The following is a 23,403-nucleotide window of genomic DNA, read 5'->3' as shown; positions in this document are numbered from 1 at the left end:
AACTTAGTTGAATTTGTGCAGCAGCATTCTGATGAACATCTGAGCAATTTATGAATACAAATAATGGAGCTGGTCAATTAACATTAAATAGCAAAGCAGACAGAATCAATAATAAACAAAGAGGTGAGCTTTCAGAAAAACTTTGAAGGGAGGGAAAGAGATGACTTTGATTATAATTTTAAAAAATCAGAATGCAATAGTGTTTAATCACTAGTACTAATATTTTTAGTGCAGAAAGTAGTATTGATCCCATAAGGTTCAGACATGAAACAGGCAAAATGCTCCTTACCCTGACGATCAAAATCCATTTTATCAGCGACAATCCAAAACCACAAATTGCACCGTAACGGCCTGCTATGGTGTTGGTGAGACAGAATGAGAGGCAAAAGCCAATCCAGTTAAACAGGAATGCCACTGTGAATGCAAGACAAAAATTTGTACATTGTTAAAATTGTTGGCACAATTACTAACCTGACCAAAAAGCTTGATCCAGTTAAAATTTACACATCGATCATTTTTTTGTTTTACCTGACAGCATTTATGTTCAAGTGATAAACATATCCCAGATTTTATTAACCATCCATCCGCCAAAAACAGAGCTTCCCGGTAGCCATCTATTTTAATTCCTAAATCCATTCCCGTTCCAATATGTCGGTCCATGGCCTCCTCTTTTGCCACGATGAGGCCACTCTCAGGGTGGAGGAGCAACACCTAATTTTCTGTCTAGGTAGCCTCCAAACTGATGGCATAAACATCAATTCCTCCTTCCCGTAATTTCGCCCAACCCCTCCCTCTTAAAAGTAATAATAATAACAACAACAACAACTTAATTTGTATAGCACCTTTCATATATTAAGGTACAGGCTCAAAGTGATTAACATGAATTGTATAGATTAATCAATACAGTCATAAAATATGAGACAAAGTTAAAAATCATGACAAACATTATATAGGATAAAATGTACTTGAATATACTAAATTATATAAATAACAAGCATTAACTAATCCTGTAAATTGGCCAAATTAAAAATTTAGGATTTTAGGAGTGTTTTTTCTTCCATTTCCCATCCTAGCCTCTTTCCTCTTTGTCCTCACATGTCTATTTCCTCCCCCTGGTGTCCTTCCTTCTTTCCTTTCTCCCATGGTCCACTCTCCTCTCCTATCAGATTCCTTCTTCTCTATCCCTCTATCTTTCCCAACCACCTGGCATCCTCCTTCACCTTCCCCCATATTTTTAGTCTGGCATCTTCCCTCCTCCTTTCCAGTCCTGAAGAAGGACTGAAAAGTCCACTGTTTATTCATTTTCATTGAGTCTGCCTGACCTGTTGAGTTCCTCCAGCAATTTGTATGTGTTACCCTAGATTTAATTATGTGTGAAAATCGATGCTTGCACCATAATCAAATCTACCATGGTCTGACTTTGCTCTCTATGCCTATAATGGCATGGCAAGTCGTCTGGCCAATTCAGCAAAATCCCTTTATCAAATAAACAAGTACCACTGAAGAAGGCTCTTGAAATAATTCTTGAATGATTTCTAAGTATCACTATTGAAATACCATGCCAATAATATTGGAATATCAGCAAAATACAGAATTGGTATCTTGACATGCTTGAAATCGCAAAATAAGCATTTAGCAACCATATTCCTCACTTTAGTTGAAATTATTAGATTCTTAGTTGTTCTGTTTTAATGAGCAGAAAGCATTACATTTCCAGTGCTCCTTCTTGGGCTAAATATTGCCCTCCTCTGGTAAAATGTTGACTAAATTCCCAAGAAGCAAATCTTTGTATGTGCTTTTCTATTCTGTTAGTTTTCCTGCTACCATTTTCAGTGAACACAATGCCCAAAGATTCTCTCATTATTACCCTTGTAGCTTACTCTTTCCAACTGTGAGTCATCATTTTATGTTTTCCTCTTTGCCACTTCACACTTCAACTTTTCTCCAGTTGCTTTGTACTTTACACAGATAGTTCTTCAGATTAACAAGACTGATTTGTGAATTGACTTTATTTGCTACATTCTTCACAACCATGAGTAAAAATCTTTACGTTACGTCTTCATCTAAATATGCAATGTGCACTCATAGTAATTTATAATAAATAGAACAGTCAATGTAATATAGAAATACACTCAAATCAGTGTGAGTTAATCAGTCTGACGGCCTGGTGGAAGAAGCTGTCCTGGAGCTTGTTGGCACCATTTCCCAGACGGTAGCAGCTGGAATAGACCATGGTTGGTGTGACTCAGGTCCCCAATGATCCTTAGGGCCCTTTTTACAAATTTGTCTTTGTAAATGTCCTGAATCATGGGAAGTTCACAACTACAGATGCCCTGGGCTGTTTGCACAACTCTCTGCAGAATCCTGTGATCAAGGCAGGTACAGTTCTCATACCAAGCAGTGATGCAGCCAGTCAGGATGCTCTCAATTGTGCCCCTGTTGAAAGTTCTTAGGATTTGGGTACCCATACCTAACTTCCTCAACCGACTGAGGTGAAAGAGGCGTTGTTGTGCCTTTTACACCACATAGCTGGAGTGTACAAACCACATGAGGTGATGTGGATACCGATGTCAATAGGCGTTAGCCCGTCTCCATTCCTCTTGTAATCCACAACCAGCTCCTTTGTTTTTGCAGCACTCAGGGAGAGGTTGTTTTCTTGACACTATTGTGTCAAAAAGATGACTTCTTCCCTGTAGTCCATGTTGTTATTGTTTGAGATTAGGCCAATTAATGTAATATCGTTGGCAAATTTAATTAGCAGATTAGAGCTGTTCTTACTTATTATTACGAAATATTATTTTCTTCTTCTTCAACATTATGTATTGCATTGTACTGCTGCTGCTAACGAATTTCATGACATATGCCGTGATAATAAACCTGATTCTGATTCAGCTTCAAATTGCTCTCATTCCCCGACCTCGCTGCCTCCCATACTCGATCTTTCCAATGTGGCCCGGCACTTAAATCAGTCAAATGACATAACATCCGCAGTAACACAAACAAAATGCTGAAGAAACTCGACAGATAAGGCAACATTGAAAGAGAGAAAGAGTTGAGATTTCAGGCCAAGACCTTCATCAGAACTAGAATGGAAGGGTGAAGAAGCCAGAATAGGGTCGGGGGGGGGGGAGGAGTACACAGTGGAAGGTAAAGGGCTGAAGAAGGAGTAATCTGATAGGAGAGGTGGACCAGGACAGAAAGGAAAGGAGGCACCAGAGGAGGATGAAAGGCATGTGAAGAAAAGAGAAGGGCTAAGATGGGAACCAGAATGGGGAAATGGAAAAGGAGAGGAGGAGGAAGTGGAAGATATTAACAGAAAGTTGGAGAAACCGTCAGGTTGGAGGCTACCCAAACGGAACATGACGCATCGCTTCTCCAACCTGACAGTGATTTCATCGTGGTAGTAGAGGAGGCCATGAACCGGTATGTCAGGATGGGAATGGAGAGTGGAATTAAAATAGTTGGCCATCAAGAAATCCTCCATGTTGCAGAGTGAAGGTGCTTGACAAAGCAGTCCCCCAATCTATGTCAGGTCTCATTGATATACAGGAGAACGCACTGGGAACAGCAGATATAGTAGATGATCCTGAAAGATTTGCAGGTGAAGTGCTGCCTCACCTGGAAGGATTGCTTGAGGCCCTGAACGATGATGAGTGAGAAGGTGAATGGGTAGGTGTAGCATTTGTTTCACTTACAGTGGTAAATGCCAGGAAGGAGATCAGTGGAGGGGGATAAATGGACAAGGGAATCATGGAAAGAGCGATTCCTGGGAAATGCAGAGAATTGTGTGTATGTGGAGCGGGGGGGGGGGATTGATAAAGATATGTTTGGTGGTAGGATCCTATTGAAGAAGGTGGAAGTTGTTAGATGCACAGATCATGGGGTGGTCGGCAAGGACAAAAGGAACTCTATCCCTGTTAAGGCAACGGGAAGATGGGGCAAGGGCAGATGTCCGAAATACGGAGGAGAGGCAGGTGAGGGCAGCAGCAATGATAGAGGAAGGGAAAGCCTGTTTATTGAAGAGGGGGACATCTTAGATGTTCTCAAATGGAAGGCCTCATACTGAGAACAGATGTACTGGAGACAGAGGAACTGAGAAAGGGGAATATATTTTTACAAGTGACAGGGTGGGTAAAGGTATAGTCAAGAGTGCTGTGGGAGTCAGTAAATTTATATATAAAAAAAAAATCAGCAGACAGTCTGTTTCCAGAACTGGAGACAGAGAAAGATCAAGAAAGGAGAGAGAGGTGTCAGAAATGGACCAAGTGAACTTAAGGACAGGGTGTATGCAAAATGTACATCAGACGATGCTGCTGAAAGGTAATCAGTGTATCAATTTTACAACATTAAGTCTTTCTCGAGCATTTAACCACCCTGCACAGACGCTGACAACTAGATAACTGTGTACCAGCTGCCAATTGACATGATTGTTTCAGATTCAGATTCTTCTTATTTATCGCATATATACCAAAACACAGTGAAATGCATTGCTTGCATTAACGACGAGCACAACCCAAGGATTTACTGGGTACACACACACACACACACACACACACACACACACACACACACGCGGCAACCCCGGGACAAACAGTCTCCAGCCTCCAGCAGAGAGATTCACAGGCAATGGGCTTTGACTTCCCCAGTAGATTTTAGACTCAGGGATCTGGCCATCAGGGCTCAAGTTCCAGACTCCTGATGAACCTTTGTTTGGGCTTGGATCTTCAGAATCAATCCTAGGACTCACCAATTTCAGAAAATGAGAACCCTGGAAAGGACTGTGAACTCAAGGTCTCAAATCTGGGCTCTCAAATGACCAGGACTCCAAACACTAGGCCTCAAACACCAGTCTCTCCGATGACCGGGACCTCAAACACGAGACCTTGAACTAGTCTTGCCTATTCGAATACCTAGGCGAGTCACCTCTTGCCCACATGTAACTCTGATCCCAAGAACCAGCCCTCATTATCACTGGTCTTCTAGCTTGTCATCTGACACTGGCTCACATTCATGACACTGACCTTCTCGCATGGAACACAGAGAGAATGTCTAGACTCCAACCTGACCTCTAACTCTCCCACATCCCTGTTCCTAAACCCTACCCTGGCCCTAACCCCACTGTCCCCAAAATCATCCCTATGACTTAAAAAAAAACTAAATTAAGTTTTTAAGACTGATTACGTGAATGAACAAGTGGCTTACTTTAGCATTTGTACCATGTTGCTTTGAGTAGTCAGAGTAGATGCAGCTTCATGTTGTTGGTTCACCAGCATGGCACCCATAGTTCCATACATCAATCTCCCTAACTTAGTAATATATTGATTTTGCTTCATAGTCGGTGAAGCAAACTTCCTCATACCTCTTCACAGCAAAAGAGTCAGTTAACTTCCATTTGTTAGGACTGTTAAGGCAGCAACTCCCAGCTTCTACTCAAGAATAATTAGGGATAGACAACAGAAGCAGGGCTTCAAATTCACCGTAAACTTAATGGTCCAAAATTCAAAAATTTGCAATGCTAAGAGTAGAATCTTTTCCCCAAGAACAGAGAAAATTAATGTGCAGACACGAGGAAATCTGCAGATGCTGGAACTTCAAGCAACACACACAAAAAGTGCTGGTGGAACACAGCAAGCCAAGCAATTACCGTGCAATTTTGCATGTTCTTTATTTTATAGAAGGAAGGATATATATATATATATACACACACACATATACATACACACACACACACACACACACACACACACACACACCAAGCAGATGTCACCTTGTTCACTTTGAGCTTGACCAAAGAGATCTCAATAAAGGACAGTGAAGTTTGTATTTTGTTAATTAATGTCATATATCTCAATATTGCTCAGCATAATGCACACCACAACCAACACTACAATTATTTGTATGTCCACAAGGTGGCAGAACTAGTTTACCAAAAATTATATCATAGCTTAATAGCTCATCATTGAAGAAAACACAAAATTTAACAGGTATCTACCCTGAATAATAAAACATTAGTGCATACCAACATTGGTGCATGACACACCCAATAGCTACCTCTGAACATAATGTATCATTTAGCAAAAGTAGCTTAATCTCAGTTGCTTTATGACTATCAATTTAAAACAGGTCGTTAGGCAACATGGTCAACATGTTCTTACAGATCCTCTTTCCCAAGCATGAAGATATTTCTCAATAAAACATTTAAAATTTAAGTAATTTGAATTACTTGACCAGTTTTGGAACCAAGAAAGTTCCAGCAGCTGTAAGTTTCAAGGACTAATTAATGATGTATCTAGGAAAAATTACACTTAGAGAGAGCATTAAGAAACGGAGCACAACAAATAAAAAAGATTACATTGTAAACTGAACCTAATTTCTCTTGGCAAAGTTAAAACAAGATAGTGACTTCTGAAAACACATTGAAGGGCCTTCAAAGTGGCCTCATAGGCAGATAGGGCCATAAAGAAAGCTTTTGGCACATTGTCCTGCATAAATCCAAGTACTGAGTATAGGAGTTTGCATGTTACGTTGAAGTTGTATAGGACGTTGGTGAGGCCTAATTTGGAGTATTGCATGCAATTTTGGTCACCTACCTACAGGAAAGATATTAATAAGTTTGAAGGAGTGAAGAGAAAATTTACAAGGATGCTGCCAGAACCTGAGAACCTGAGTTAGAGGGAACAGTTCATTAGGTTAGAACTTTATTCCCTAAAGTGTAGAAGAGGGGGGGGGGGAGAGAAATTTAATAAAGGCATATAAAATTTTGTGGGGGGGGGTAGGGATTCAAATAGGGTAAATGCAAACAGGCTTTTTCCACTGACATTGGGTAAGAATAAAACTGGAAATCATGAGCTAAGGGCGAAAAATGAAATACTTAAGTGGAATCTGGGGAGGAAACTTCTTCACTCAGAGGGTGGTGAGAGCGCGAAAGGAGCTGCCAGCAGAAATGGTGGACGCAAGGTCGATTTCAACATTTAAGAGAAATTTAGATAGGTACGTGGATGGGAGTCATATGGAGGGCTGGTCCAGGTGCAGGTCAATGGGACTAGGCAGATTAATAGGTCAGCACAGACTAAATAGGCCAAAGGGCCAGTTTCTGTACTGTAGTGTTCTATGACCTTAGTAGTGACTCTATGATTTTAAGTTGTGGGATGGGAGTTCAATGTGTGCACCTGCTTGCCCAAAATTACAAGGATTATTTTTGCAATATACTTACGATTAATTTTAATAATGGGAAAAAATCAATTTAGATGATCCGAGTTTATTAAGAAACCAAAACAAGTCTATATTAGTACTACAATTCATAGTAAAATTTTAACAAGCTGGTATGCAATTATTTGGAAACCTTAATGGCATCTGACTCACTCATTGGCATGTATGTCTGCCCTCACTATCCATGCAAAGTCCATCCACTCGGTGCTAATGGAACTGTGAGCTGGTGTGTGGCCAGAGTCACAGTCAGGGTTGTGAACAGGTTTGTGGCTGCAAGCAGTGACTGGATTGTGGCTCAGGATCCAAAAAAAATAAACATGCTCCTCAGATCTCCTTTAAATTTCTCTCCTCTCACCTTAAACCAAGACGTCTCATTCTAGACTCCCTTGCCCAAGCAAGTCCTATTTGACACGACAGAAACAGGCCCTCCAACCCAACTAGTCCATAGAGCCCAAAGTTCCCATCTGAACTGGTCCCATTTGCCTGCTTTGGCCCAAACCTTCACTATTCATGGACCTGTCTAAGTCTGCAGTGTTGTTTTACCTGCCTCATCCACTTCCTCTGACAGCTCATTTCATAAACTGACCACCCTCTGGGTGAATAAGTTATCTCAAGTTCATATTAAATCCTTTCCCTCTCACCTTAAACTGTGGCCTCCAGTTCTTGATTTCCCAACCCTAGGAAAAAGACTGCACATTCACAGTATCCATACCCGTCATGAACTTGTACAACGCCAAAAAAAAATCACTCCTTAATCTCCTATACTCCAAGGAAAAAAATTGAATCTGATCAATCGCTTTCCATAACTCGGTCCATCGAGTTCAGGCAACATCCTCTTAATGTTTTCTGCACTCTTTCAAGCTTAATAGCGTCTTTCCTGTAGTAGAGTAACCAAAACAGAACACTATTTTCCAAATGTGTCCTCCTCATCTTGTATGACTACAGGTTAATAAAACTTTGACAATTTGACAAAGTTTGATACTAAGCCAGGGAAAGGGATAGCATACACATCCAAAGGGTTGGTCAAAGAGTGGGATTTAAGCAGCATCTTGGAGGAGAAAAGAAAATTAGAATCAGTGAATTTTTAGAAAATTTTAACCCCTTAGGTTGGTGGAACAATTAAAAACGAAAGAAGCTTTCCAAAAAATGAAGACCATATTAACAGACAGAAGGATGACCACGTAAACTAAAACTGGAATACTGCAGTGTTACATTTATTCTATCCTGACTTATGGAAGTGAATGCTGTACCATTTCCCCAGCAATGGAAAAGAGACCAGAAGCAGCTGAATTATGGTTCTACAGGAGAATGTTAAAAATATCATGGACCACACAAACATCAAATGAAGAAGTTCTCAGAAGAGCCCAAGCAGTCAGATCACTCATACCAACAATAAGAGAAAGACAACTCAGATTCCTAGGACACATCATGCGGAAAGATGAACTAGAAAAACCTCATACTCTCTGGAAAGATCAAGGGGAGCAAACCTAGAGGAAGACCTTGGCGTATGTACAAATGTTTGTACATCAGAAGCCTAGCCAGGTGGCTACACATCGAGGAAATGGAAGTCATCCAAAGAACGAGGGATAGATCTAAGGTCTATAGGTCCCCAACCTTTTTTGCACCGCGGACCGGTTTAATATTGACAATATTCTTGCGGACCGGCCAACTGCGGGGGGGGGGGGGGGGTGTTCAAATAGGGTTGCCAACATTCTCACTCCCAAATAAGGGACAAAAGTAGCAGTCAAATAGGGGACACTTGTGTTTACCCCAAGAAAGACTACCATGAAGCCTTGTGCGGGCACCTGTGTGCGCATGTGTGTACGTGCTGATTTTTTTATTCTACAAGTCGGTTTTGTCTTAATCTTTCCGATTCTGTTAAGTGAAACTACACTGTACATACATTATTTCTACTTTATATAGGCTGTGTATTTATCATATCATTCCTGCTTTTACTATATGTTACTGTTATTTTCGGTTTTATGTGTTATTTGGTATGATTTGGTAGGTTATTTTTTTGGGTCTGGGAACGCTCAAATAAACTAATGGTAATTGCTTCTTCACTTTACGCCATTTCGGCTTACGAACGGTTTCATAAGAATGCTCTACCTTAGCGGGGGAAATACAGGACAAGGGCGGTCCCGTATGGAACAAACCAATTTAGCGCAATATACGGGATGTCCCGGCTAATACAGGACAGTTCAACAGTCAAGTTCAAGTTCAAGTTCAAGTTCAACAGTGCGTGACAGGGAATGAGGAAAGGTGCAGCTGACTCATATCACCAAATCATATTGTTTCCTCTCACATGCTTTGCAGCCCGGTGGTTGGAGACCACTGATCTATATGGAAAACCATGGTCACCAATGTCCACATCAGATATGGTACCTAGACAGACAGTGCAGGGTATTGAGGTTTTAAAGGCTGAATGAAATGAATAAAGGCCGGCGTGATAGGAATAAAATGGAGAGCACTGTATGGGTAAGAAGAAGCCATTAGAAAAAGTTGAGGATGTGTAATTTGAGGTACTGCTAGATCAGGAGCCAGCATAGGTTGGCAGACACTTACAATACTTTGACTTCTTGGTAGACCTTCTGGAAGACTTGATTCACTTGTATCCCTCATCATTTTATAAACCTCTCTAAGGTCACTCCTCAGCTTCTAAGTTCCAATGAGAATAAACCAACCTTATGCAATATCTTCTTATAACTACAACCCCGAGTGAAGGCAAGGTCCCTGTAAATTTCCTCTGCATGCACTCCTATTGCCATCACATCCTTTCTGTAGTGTGGTGATCAAAAATACATATGATGGTCCATAAAGTTTTCTAACCATTGTTTTGTATCAACCAAAGTCTCAACTATCTGCTCGTACAGCACCACTAATACCCGGAGGCATTGGATTAGCAGTCTCACTTGTAGCCAGAGCATTGCACATCATATACACATTAAGATTACATCAAAAGAAATATACAAAATGTAAAATTATTAAAAATAATGTAGATCTAGTCCACTAGCAGACACTGGAGATCCTACACTGCATGTCTATCTATCTTCTGCGTACTGTAAACAAAAATGCAAAGCATCAGTAAACTGGACTGTAGAATCAGGAATATCTCAATTACAAATCTCAAGCATTCAAGAAAGCTTATAATTCATCTTAAAATGATAAAACAAAAAAGTGAATCAATTAAAAATAGACTTACTGAAAAATGCTAACATGAAAATGCCATCATTGCCAACTCGCAACTGGTCTGCATCATTGAAGTCATCTCTCGGTGGAAAATCTTCTTCCTATATTTGTAAGGTTACAATGCTGAATGAGCAAGCATATTAATTTGAATTCATAATTAAACACTTAGTTACATATATATTAACAATTTTTTCACAGTAAACCAGGTTACTACACCACACTTCAAATAAAAACAGAATATCATACTGAAAGAGCCTTATCTGTAAATTAGATAATTCGTCTGTACATTACTTGGGAAAGATTTAAACACTATTGAAAATAATGTGACTTATTTCTTATTCCTCTTGATTCTCATGAAATTATACAATTATTCCAAAATGTTGATGTTACATGTCAGAAACTGTGATCAGAGGAAATGAAAGGACTAAATCATAAATGGACATACTTTGTTCTCAGCAGTGATCTTTGATTGTTCATCACTAACCCTTTTAAAATATTCACCCTCATCTTACACAGTCCTCCAAGCATGAACATTAGAAAACTACTCTAACAATTCTCAGCAGTGGTATTCTATATAGTTAATGCACTTTGTGATGTAACACAGGAAGAGACAAAGGAGCCCCAGTTAAAAATGGGAAAAGAAATGGTTGACAGCCGGATTAGCCATACTCCCAGACTCGGCACAAACTGTGAGTGTTTTAGCCCTATCAATGAAAGTAAAATTGCAAATAATAACCAAAATATGTTATTCAAATTTATTCAATTCTATTAAAGTATAAAGGATGTAATACATTATCTGTTCTATTATTTAGATGTTGCAACACATCACATAGACAAATGTTTAAGTGCCTTTTAATTTCATCTGTCACAGACTTTACAATCTCCCATTTTCTCTACTACCTAGACTAATCCATTTTTGTTTTCCCAGTTCTGACGAAGGATCTTTGAACTGAAACATTAATCATTTGACTTTCCACAGATGCTGCCCAAGTTGTTTGTTTTCCAACAATGTCTTGTTATTACATGTGTAAACTTGTTTTTCCCCAGAGGTACAGAAAAAACAGATTGCTCTCCATCCTGCCAACACAGACAAGGGCAATATAGTCTCCTTCCATACCATAATGAGTCGAACTCTCTTCTAAACAACATTGTTCAAATTCTGACTTTAATCATTTTAGGTCAATCTAAAATATCCCATTAAATCTGCAAAATGAGTTTTAACAAAAAGAATCTTGTAAACCATGCCTGGGCAAGTTTGAAAAAGGGCACACAGAACAAGGCAAAAAGAAAAACTAATCTAAAAGAATGAGTCAGCTTAAATCTACACATATTGAAAATATGCTAGAAATAACACTGTAAAAGATTGAGCAAAAGGTTATAATTTATCTACTGCTGAATACAGATTTTCAGCATAAAGTACATCCTGCAATGTTTAACTCATCCAAACTGCCAGTAATATACAGTACATCCCTAAGGACTAAAGATTGGTTACACCCTACCAAGGTATTCATAGAATTGGGTCTGATCATTTATTCTACAGAACATTAAAGCCAATATACTGTAAATCAAACCCAATGTTATAGGTAACCACTATGGCCTCGGCTTCACATTATTGTGCTTTCTCAATAAATACTATATTCCTTGTATTAGCCAGTCCAGAAGCATCTTTGTTGAGAAATTCAATAACATAATGCTGAAGAAGTGTTTCTAGTTTCTAGAGCCAAAAGGAAGTAACATAATATCAGACATTCAACAAGGCAGTTCCTGATGTCAGTCACCTGGCAAAATGGGATGATGTCATTTCATTGTCAACATCTGAACCATGTATTCGGAAGGAGCACCTGTTGTCGGGCACTGTCAATGTCACATGATCTTACCAGAGTAACACCAAAATGTATGTCTACCAGACAAGTAAGATGTTCCATCACTAGACCGCCCCTCCACATACCTTACCAACCTGACCACCGACCTCCAGATCTGTATTCCCTCCCATCCAGCCCAACATCAACCTTGATGTATTACTTTGCTGTTCCCAACTGATAGTCTCCTGCTTTCCTTGCACCACATGCACCAGCTCCCCTCATTCCTCAAATATTATCTGCTGTTTTCCAAATACAACCACCCCTACAATGTCCCTTGCTCATCAAGCCTTGCACTGGCTTACCTACACTTGTGACCACCATTTTCCCAAGCTTGCCCAGTGCACAATTAGAGTTCATCAGTATTTCTAGGCACTTCAGTTTCAGGCAATCATTTTCCTAGAATGTTTCATATGGCTGCAAAGTGCTTTTTGCAAAGTTATGTTCTTTGCAAATTATGGCCTTCACTTTTCCTTCACAATTCTCATAATGTTTTTTCCCCACTAAAATTCTGATTAAACATATGTTTTATTATAGTGGGACTGATTTCCGATGAAAGAGTAAGTCCTTGCCATTGAAACAATTAAAACGAGGGCATTTAATGTAAAAATGATCAGTTAGTGTGAAGCTTGGGAGTACTTTATTTACAGACTATAGATACTTTGTTATACTTCAAAATTAACATGAGATGCCATGCTGTCTTTCATGTGCAACACTCCATTTAGTGGATGATAGTTGTGTCCTTATATCTCTGGTGCAATTCTGTTATCAAGAACAACTATTAAATTTTACAAAAACTTCCATTTCAAGTTATCCAACTTGCACATTATTCTGTAGTATATGAGTTTTTTTTTAAATTGAAGAATCAGGCACTGAAGTTGTCCTGCCATCTAGAAGTCAAAAGCAACCGAGGAGACCATGCATTACCAATGAGCTCCCTGGATGCAGTAGAGATCCAGAAGAGATTTCCATTAGGAAATTGTCAGACAGTGCAACCTAGAATTCAGTTCCACATAAAGGCTTCTGCAGCTCATATACCTGGACAGTTCCCCCCCCCCCCCAAATTCTTTTCTGCTTTCTCAAATCATAAGGAAATTGACATACCAATAAACTAATCAGGAATACTCAAATACAGAACTGAAGGGAATAGAATTAAAACTAGATAAATTTGATATGGCATAAAAGTACCTTAGCTGTCTACATTCTAAGACATGGAATATAGCAGAGGGGTCTCCAAAATGGAAAACAATAAAACCAAGTTACAAAATGTCACCCAATGAGATTCTATAGATGCTGGAAATATTGAAGAACACCCACAAAGTACAGGAGGAACTCAACAGGTCAGGCAGAATATATGGAGAGAAATAAAAAGTTGACATTTCAGGTCAAGACCATTCATCAGGGCAATACATAATTTTTCTGGCTGTTCTTTCAGCTCAGTTTTCAGAAAATCCAAAAGGTGTGATTATTCCTATAATTCTTTAGATCTGGCTGATTCAATTAGATAAAAATTGCCCAACCATTGTGAGAATCTTGGTGACGTAACAAATCCTTCAACTTTGCAATGCTGGACACTATCCAATCATGAGAACAACTGAAAGACAAGTTTACCATTACTGCTCACAAGTAATTTGATCTTTTCAAATTAAAAGAAACATGTTTAAATATTCACTGTCATATCAGTTAAGCTAGAATAACTAGCCAACATTGCAGGCTTTTTAAAATAATAATGGCCAAAAAATCATGCTGATTTGTTGGACTATCTGATGTACAAAAAGGTTCTAGGAACAAAGATCATCAAATAGCCTTCCACCATTTGAGACTCACAATGTGCATCTCATGAAGTGCAAGTTAGACATTCACATTAATCATCCATTCTATCACTATAGATAGCTATGGTTGGAACCTAACCAGTCAAGTACCTTCCTTAGTGATAATTTTTAGTTTATGCCTGTTAAACATATAATTCTGTAAACTTACATAACTAAATTCAAAATGTTTAGAAGGTAATTATAGCAATTGAAATTGTTTATTGTTATCTTTGTGTTGAAGTATAAAACATGTCAGGAGAGTAAGATTCTCTTGGGTGCTCCTGGATTCGCTCACTCTCTTGAAGATTTGCTATATTTACTATGTAAATAAAGACTTTTATATTTCTCAGTTCCAGCCTCAGTTTTAGTCGGTCATAATAATGCCAATCAATAAGAATAATCCAGAAAAAGAACTAACCAACTGAATCTTATTTCCTTGCATTCATGTTGTTTATTTTATCCACTTAAATCTTTACTAATTACCCTCTCCCAGTCACCTACTCTCTGCTTCCTTCTGAACCCTCAACTAACAAGACTCCAATTCACTGTTTCTTTTGCAATCGTTAAATCTCTTGGATTAAGGGAACCATTGGTCCTACCATTTAATGTTCCACATTCTCAAATACCCTCTCCACATTCCATTAGATTATACCATATACAAAGTCATAGTCAAAATAATATTGTGCTGAATAATACAAAAAAGGCATTTTCCTTTTTTGGTAGCGAACTAGAAATGCCTTACCTGAACATGGCCTGATTCTCATTTCAGTATTCCATATATCCCACTTGAACTGGAAGTTCTCCATCTGATCATGGCCTGATTCATATTTCACTACATATATTCCATTTCACTTGGAAATACTCCAGACAAGCATGGTCTTATTCATGTTTCAGTAGGCTATATATTCCATTTGAATCTTTCTTTTACTCAACATATGTTTGAAGAAACTAACTATTAAAAATACGTGCAATGTATCACCAGTAAGCATGGGGAACTATTAACCACCATAACCAATGCTAAACCCTACAAGAGGAAATGACATTTCTTCAATATATGTCTAGCGATTTAAACCTCATTGTTCATTAGTTGCATTCATAGTTTAATGTGAAATTCAGACCTTATTACAGATTCTCAAAATGAAACAATAACTGAAACTTATTTCAGCTAACTACCAAAAGCTCTTTAAAGGAAGGAAGAGAATGCTGCCCATTGAAAATACTGAAGTTTTAACCTAAAAAGTATTAATACTGGACAGTCATCAAAACAGAAAAAATAAATTAAGATTTTTTTTTTCCCCCACTTAAAAGAATGACTAATACTCAAAAGACATTACTAACAGGGAGAACTATTGACTTGCAACTAGTTGAGCTCATGATAAGGCTAACCAGCAACAAAACAGCTTTGTGAATGGAATGATAGTATAACATGCAAACACAAGATAAAACTGTAGCATCCAGTTGTAAAGTGTACGGACAACATTTTTGAAAATAAAAAATGCAAGAATTCCATAGTCATTTACACATGAAGGAACTGTACCTGAGATGTACCTTGTAGAATTTCATCAAACAGATTCCTAGGTTCCCTAAACTGTCCATTGTAGCAGGTGTTAAGCAGGAAAATACAAGACAATAAAGGACAGTACAAATAAGTTGAGGCTAAATCATTTCACCATTTGACATTCAAGTATTCAAATCTCAAAGAAGGTGATGTTTCAAACACAATGTTCACAGGTAGTACAATTGTAAAATTACCAAATTTATACAATTTGCTTAAATAGTTTAAAAGAAACTAAATCTCAAGTTAAATTCATGAATTATAAGTATTTACTGATTATTTTTCTGAAGAGTGTATTTTTTAATAAAATATTCACAATTTCTTCGACAACAAACATTGAATTAGTCGGTAATGCAGCTTTATGGTCAGTAATACAGCGTTAGAAATGGTTCAAATCATGCATTGTTGACCAACATGATTAAGAATTTCAGCCTAGGTCACTGTGTTGTGCTGCACACCCGATTTCAGCACATGTCACAAGTAGTAAATTACATCTTTGAATAAATTATATCTTTCTAAGTAAAACATCAAAATTCACTATATTTTTATAAATCCTAAATTTGTGTTATCCATATATACAGTGCTTTGAAAATGTACTCAGCCTACAACCCTGTGTTCACATAAATGAGTATTACAACCAGAGATTTTGATCAATTTAAATGAGAATTTTTACTTGTGAATCACATGCTCCTGTGAATATCTGTTATTTGTCAAGTAGGATGCCATGCACAATCCTGATTTGATGGAGGCAGACATGAAAAGCACGGAGGAACATCTGATGAAACTTCTGAAATGCCTGTTTCGCTGCTGCTGCTACTGTGCGATCCAGAATCTCTGGAGGGGAAGGAGCCGAGTTCTCGGCTTTGCCTGTTGCTTGGCAGCCGGGGCGGGATCAAAGCGCTCGGCAGAGATGGTGCTTGGTGTCAGAGGGCTAGTCGGAGGCTCGAAGTTTTCAGACGGACTCAGAGTCGGCTGTGGTCGGGTACTTCCAGGATGCTGCATCGGCAAGTTTGCAGCACTGGTGCTTCATGGTAGGGAGAGTTTCTCCCTTCTACCATCTGCATGAGATCATGGGGCTATCGGGACTTTGAGACTTCTTTTTTACCGTGCTCATGGTCTGCTCTTTATCAAATTATGGTATTGCTTTGCACTGCTGTAAATATTTGTTATAATTATGTGGTTTTTGTCAGTTCTAGTCTTGGTCTGTCTTGTGTTTCTGTGATATCGTACTGGAGGAACATTGTAACATTTCTTAATGCATGCATTTCTAAATGACAATAAACGAGGACTGAGTGTCCTCATAATCTAATCTAATACTTTTTCACACAGTAGAGCTCAACAGGGAAAATTGTAAAGCATGAAAAACTGAAATGTCATTACTTCAAAGGTATTCATCCCCTCTTGCCCAGTAATTAGTTAAACCACGTCTCACAGCGATTACAACTAATAGTCTTTTTGGATAAATCTCTTTCGCTTTTGCACAATGTGATGGAGCAAGATTTGCCCATTCTTCCTTGCAAAATTGCTCAAGCCATGTCAGATTGTTTAGGGAACGAAGGCAGACAGTAATCTTGAGTTCTTGCCAAAGATATTTGATTGAGTTAAGGTCAGGTGAGTTAAGGCCACTCAAGAACATCAATTTTATTCATTTGAAGCCACTCCACGGTTGCTCTTGCAGTGTGATCACTGTCCGGCTGAAAGACAAATTTCTTTCCCAGTTTAAGCTTTTGAGCAGAGGCACACAGGTTTTTATCCACAATCTTTCTGTGTTTAGCAGATTTCATCTTCCCATCAACCCTGACCGGATTTCCAGTGCCTCCTGCTGAAAAGGATAGCCATAGCATTACAATACCTCCACTATACCGTACTGTAGGGATGGTGTTACCTGGCTGATGTGCAATATTAGATTTATGCTACAGATACTACTTAGTGTTGAGGCAAAAAAGTTCCACTTCAGTCTCATCCAACGACAAGACTTTCTTCCACATCTTTACAGTATCTTCTAAATGACACTTTGCCAAGTCTTTATGTCCAAGGATATGTATTTTATAGCTGTACATATAACATAACTCTAATACTGCACATCAGCAAGATAACACCATGCCTTCTGTTAAGCATGGTAGAGGCACCATCATGCAATGGGAATGCTTTTCAGCAGCAGGGACTAGAAATCTGGTTCTGTTGATGGGAAGATGAATGCTGTGAAATACAGAGAGATTCTGAATAAAACCCTGTTAGCCTCTGCCAGAAAGTTCAAATTGGGGAGGAAGTTCGTCTTTCAGCAGGACAACAATACAAAGCACACTACCAGATCAACCATAGAATGACTTCAAATGAAGAAAGTTGACATCCTTAAGCAGCCCAGTCAGAATCCTATTCTGCAAGGAGAAATGGGCAAATCTTGCTCTATCACATTGTGCAAAGCTAATACAGACTTGCCCAAAATGACTACTGGCTGTAATAGCTGCAAGAGGTGGTCAACTAAGAATTGAGCAAAGGGAGATGAATATTTTTGAAATGCTGACATTTCAGTTTTTGAATTTCATGCTTTACAATTTTCCCTGCTCTCTGGGCTCTACTGTAAAAAAAGGAACGTGTGATTCACAAATACAGCTGTCCCCTGCTTTTCAAATGTTTGCTTTACGAAACTTCACTGTTACGAAAGACCTACATTAGTTCCGTTTTCGCTAACAGAAGGTGTTTTCACTGTTACGAAAAAAGCAGCACACAATAAAACTAGACATAATTAAGTGTTTCCATCGTGGTGAACGAAGTATGGACAAAGTGAGTTTGGCTTGTGGAAGCTGACGAAGATGATGTTGAAGAGGTTTAGGCATCCCATGACCAAGAACTGATAGATGAAGAGCTGATGCAATTGGAAGAGGAAAGGATAACAATCAAAACCGAATGCAGTAGCGAACTGAATGTGAAGCAACTGCGTGAGATTTTCGCTGCAATGATAAAGTACGACTTTAACTTTGAAAGGGTACGTAGGTTTAGGGGATATTTGCAGGATGGTTTGAGTGCTTACAAAGAACTGTATGATAGAAAAATGCGTGAAGCTCAGCAGTCAAGCAAGCCTTCCACAGCAGCCACAGCAAACGACGAACCTCGACCTTCGACATCGAGGTGGGCAGTCATAGGAGAAGATGACCTGCCTGCCCGAATGGAAACAGACGACTATGATGAGATGACACCCCAGTGTCCCACCATCCCAACCCCCAGGCCGCGGACAGATACCAATTCGCGGAGAATGCAGCAGTAGCCGGGAGGCACACAGCACATCTTTAAGAAAAAAGTCGAAATAAACATGCTAATTAATTAGGTACTGTCCAGCACCCAGCACATAATTGTCGGCCCAGATCAGAGGCGATGCAATCGGCAATCGCCTCTGATCTGGGTCGACAATTACGTGCCGGGTGGCACCTAATTAATTAGCTTGTTTATTTCGGCTTTTTTCTTAAAGATGTGCTGTGAGCCTCCCGGCTACCGCTGTACCCCTGCATGCTTCACGGGAATGTATCGGTCGGCGGCCCGGAGGGTGGGGACCACTGCACCACCCAAACTCCGACAACTCAGTCTAACACAGTGTGCTCGGCGCCATCTTCCCGATTCCCGTAAGTGATACTACACTGTACATACATTATTTCTACTTTATATCGGCTATGTATTTTTATGTGTTATTTGGTATGATTTGGCAGCTTCATAGCTTAAAGGTTACTGGAGAGAGTGTTTCTGCCAATGGCACTTGCGTGAGATTTTCACTACGGACAACAGTGCAGGCAATGATTGTGGAAAAGTATTTCTACTTTATATAGGCTGTGTATTTATCATATCATTCCTGCTTTTACTATATGTTACTGTTATTTTAGGTTTTGTGTGTTATGTGGCATGATTTGGTAGGTTATTTTTGGGTCTGCGAATGCTCACAAAATTTTCCCATATAAGTAAATGGTAATTGCTTCTTCGCTTTACGATATTCCGGCTTACGAACCGCTTCATAGGAACGTTCTACCTTCGGATGGCGGGGGAAACCTGTAGAAGTTCTCAATTGTATTGATCAAAATCCCTGGTTGTAATTCTTATTTATGTGAACAGAGGGTTGGGGACTGAGTACTTATTCAAGGCAATGTAATTTGTTTCTCATTGTTATTTAGTAATCCCGTGTTCTCACTCAAAACTTATATACCAAACCATTCTATAAATCTATCTTATTTGTTGGAGCGAATCAGTTAGCAAACCTCAAACCTATCGTTTCCATACGTTACACTTAAAAATGAAATATTTCTCACTCTTTGTGCAGCTTCTCCTGCTGCAGCTGCCATTGCAGCTGCTTTGGCTTTTTCTGCTTCATCGTAAGTCGGTAGGGAGGTAGCAACGCTATAAGGAGGTGGCACCGGCATCAGGTCATTCTGTAAGTCTGCTTCTGTTGATCAGATAGACAGGGACATAATTTTGTTATAGCTTCAGAATGTTGGTGGGGGAACAAATTACTGTTATATTTATGTAATAAACTATGTCAATGAAATGAAATATGATTTCCTTATAGTCTAACTTAATACCACAAGAATAGAGAATTTTAAGCATATTTTTAATTGTTTATAATTATTCTCAAAATTCCAAGTATTTTTTCTTTATGCTTCTCCACCTTCCACCAAAAATTTCAATAACGAAGTTTACAACAATAAACTGTGTTCTTTATTAATAAAAAATTCATTCTTTTCACATGTCACCCAACTAGCTTCATCTAGATTTATGAAGTGCAAGCAGCTAACATAATTTTGTGCTTTTAGTTTCATAAATAAAATCAAGAAAAGCTGGATATACAGCAGATCAGGCAGCATCCTTGCAAAGAGAAACATGGTTAATGTTACAGGTTGAAGACCATTCATCAAAAAAAAAATGCAATTCAGAAGACTATTTTTCACTTTCACACTTCATCCCACTACAGACCTGCTGTCTGGAATTGATACCAAAGGTCATACTATAGCTGTTATTATCTGGACTGGACCTTGAAGATTGACCTTAATTTAGTGCCCAGAAACTTCAGCATTATGGCCCAAGTGACACTGAACCTTCAAAGAACATTCTCCAAAACTTTGAGAGTCTGCCAGAAAGCTTAAACTGTATTGCTAGCTGTCAAAGTTGTGAAGGAACTTAGTATCTCTGACTTCAGAAAAAAAATTAAGCACAATAAACATATTTTAAAAACATAACTATACGACAAAAAAGTTTTTTAAAAAACCTACATTTTTGTTTTAAAGAAAAATCAGAACTCAATAAACTTCATCGAAATTAGCTTGGGTTATTGATTCAGCATTAATTAGCAGAGAATGCCTAAGTTTATTCTACAGGATGGTGAATCACAGCAAGGTAGAGCTCCATACATAATCCTATAGGGAGAATAGGCAGATTCAGTGTTCTAATCCAGGGGTCCCCAACCTTTTTTGCACCGCGGACCGGTTTAATATTGACAATATTCTTGCAGACTGGCTGATCTGGGGGCGGTGGTGTTCAAGTAGGGTTAAACTCACCTCAACATGTCTTTTACAGTTAGGGTTGTCAACTTTCTCATTCCCAAATAAGGGACAAATGTAGCAGCCAAATCCCAGGACATTTCACCCCAAAAAAGACTACCATGACCATGAAGCCTTGCGTGGGCACCTGTGTGTGCATGCGTGACGTGTGCATGCGCACATGTGCCGATTTTTTCCCACAAATCGGTTTGTCCTTCATCTTCCCGACTATACTGTACATACATTATTTCTATAGGCTACTGACAAAATGGAAATAGAATGCAATAAAGTTGGACCACCTAAACGCTAAAAAGACAGAGTACATGGCGTTTAACTGCGACGAAGGTACTCTCAAGACTGTAGAAAATGGTACCATTAAGAAAGTCTTTGACTACAAGTACCTCGGGTCAAGAGTGATAAGTTCGGAGAAGGACATAAAGATACGGAAGGCGCTGGCGTGGACGGCTATGAACGACATGAAGGAAATCTGGAAGTCAAATCTGACCAGAGGGCTTAAAAAGAGGATTTTCATAGCAGTCATAGAGTCCATTCTCACGTATGGATGCGAGACGTGGACACTCACCAAGACGATGCGAAAGTCTCTAGATGGTTGCTATACACGAATGCTTCGGATGGCTCTTGATATGGGTTGGCAACAGCATATGCGAGAAGATTGCAACTAGCGGGGCACTGTCTAAGCCACCCCGAGCTACCTGCCAGCCCAGTCATCATATGGGAGCCCAAGCATGGGAGGATTAACCCTGGGCGCCCTCCCAAGACTATGGTCAACACGCTCCTAGAAGATAGTGGCGCGGCTAATGTAGATGAACTGAACGCACCGATGAGGGAGAGGGAGAAGTGAAGAGTCCGTCATTGTGCCCGACGCCGGCCCCCTAGGCCTGAGTCGACGTAGTAGTAGTTATATAGGCTGTGTATTTATCATATCATTCCTGCTTTTACTATATGTTAGTGTTATTTTTGGTTTTATGTGTTATTTGGTATGATTTGGTAGGTTATTTTTTGGGTCTGGGAACGCTCAAAAATTTCATATAAATTAATGGTAATTGCTTCCTTGCTTCACGCCATTTCGGTACGAAAGGTTTCATAGGAACGCTCTACCTTAGCGGGGGAAATACGGGACAAGGGCGGTCCCGTATGGGACAAACCAATTTAGCCCAATATACCGGATGTCCCGGCAAATACAGGACAGTTGGCAACTCTATGTTCAAGTTCAACAGTGCGTGACAGGGAATGAGGAAAGGTGCAGCTGACTCATATCGTTTCCTTGCAGCCTGGTAGCACATGCTCTGCGGCCCGGTGGTTGGGGACCGCTGTTCTAATCTGTCAGTACATTCAGGACTTCTCCCATACTTGCTTCCAATTAAACAGGTAAGTGTCAATAGTTTTGTTCAAAACTACCAGTATTTATCAGCATGATCAAGGTCAGTGTACCACAGGCTCAGCATTACAAAAATGGCCATATTGGGCCAGTCATCAAGCTTAATAATATGGGTTAAACCACCGGTAATTTTTGGGTATCAAGCACAAAACTGATTTTAAGAAAACAAGATCACATACAACAGAAAAACACACGAGTCCAAAAAATATGGATCAGAAAGACAACACAAAAAATAAAAGCTGGATCAAGAAGGAAGATGAAGCCTCAGAAGAAAAGTTGGCAGTAAATGCAGGGAAGGGAGATGAACAACAAGAAATAGAGTACTTGTAGTACATCAACATTATGTGCCACTAGGTATGACATAGGTAATCGTTTCGTGGCTATCCCTCGAGGCCGAGGATGATGGTTTTCGTTCTGTTGATCTACTTATGGGCTCTCAAGTGGCTTATGAGTCCAATCTTGACTTTGAAAGTTCTTCCGTATTCAGGACAGGTAGTTCCAGATGGCAGATTGGGCTTTGGTTGTTGCTGCCTCTCTTTCCATTTTCTTCTCTTTTCTTCTAATTCTGCACATCTGTTGGCTTTCAAAAGTTGCTATTCCTTCTCTGATGATGGCTTGTCAGAGTTTCCTGTCTTTGGCATTGGTTTCCCAATTGTCGATGTCGATGTTACATTTCTTCATGTTGGCTTTTAAGACGTCTTTGAATCACTTCTGTTGTCCGCCTCTTTTACGTTTGCATTCTTTAAGCTGGGAGTAGAAGATTTGTCTCGGCAGATGTTCGTCTTTCATCCAAACAACATGACCGCTCCATCTTAGTTGGTTCTTGATGACATAGGCTTCAATGCTTGTTGTTTTTACTTCATTT

At 39.4% G+C, this 23,403-nt stretch overlaps 1 protein-coding gene across 3 annotated transcripts in view; it reads right to left on the bottom strand.

The window, feature by feature from the left end:
• ndfip2 (Nedd4 family interacting protein 2) overlaps positions 1-23,403 on the bottom strand; it is a 93,981-nt gene that overhangs the window by 31,653 nt on the left and 38,925 nt on the right. For 2 of the 3 annotated variants that reach the window (XM_063048506.1, XM_063048505.1), the window contains exons 3-6: positions 19,916-20,049; positions 15,606-15,656; positions 10,412-10,499; positions 290-414 (exon numbers count right to left, since the gene is read on the bottom strand). In XM_063048506.1, the coding sequence (XP_062904576.1) occupies positions 290-414; positions 10,412-10,499; positions 15,606-15,656; positions 19,916-20,049 (398 nt within the window). The remainder of the gene's footprint in view (positions 1-289; positions 415-10,411; positions 10,500-15,605; positions 15,657-19,915; positions 20,050-23,403) is intronic. The other variant, XM_063048508.1, reaches the window with a different exon arrangement.

The sequence above is a fragment of the Mobula hypostoma genome, chromosome 5, assembly GCF_963921235.1.
Source record: "Mobula hypostoma chromosome 5, sMobHyp1.1, whole genome shotgun sequence".
Classification (NCBI taxonomy): domain Eukaryota; kingdom Metazoa; phylum Chordata; class Chondrichthyes; order Myliobatiformes; family Myliobatidae; genus Mobula; species Mobula hypostoma.
This window is presented reverse-complemented; position numbering and strand designations above follow the sequence as displayed.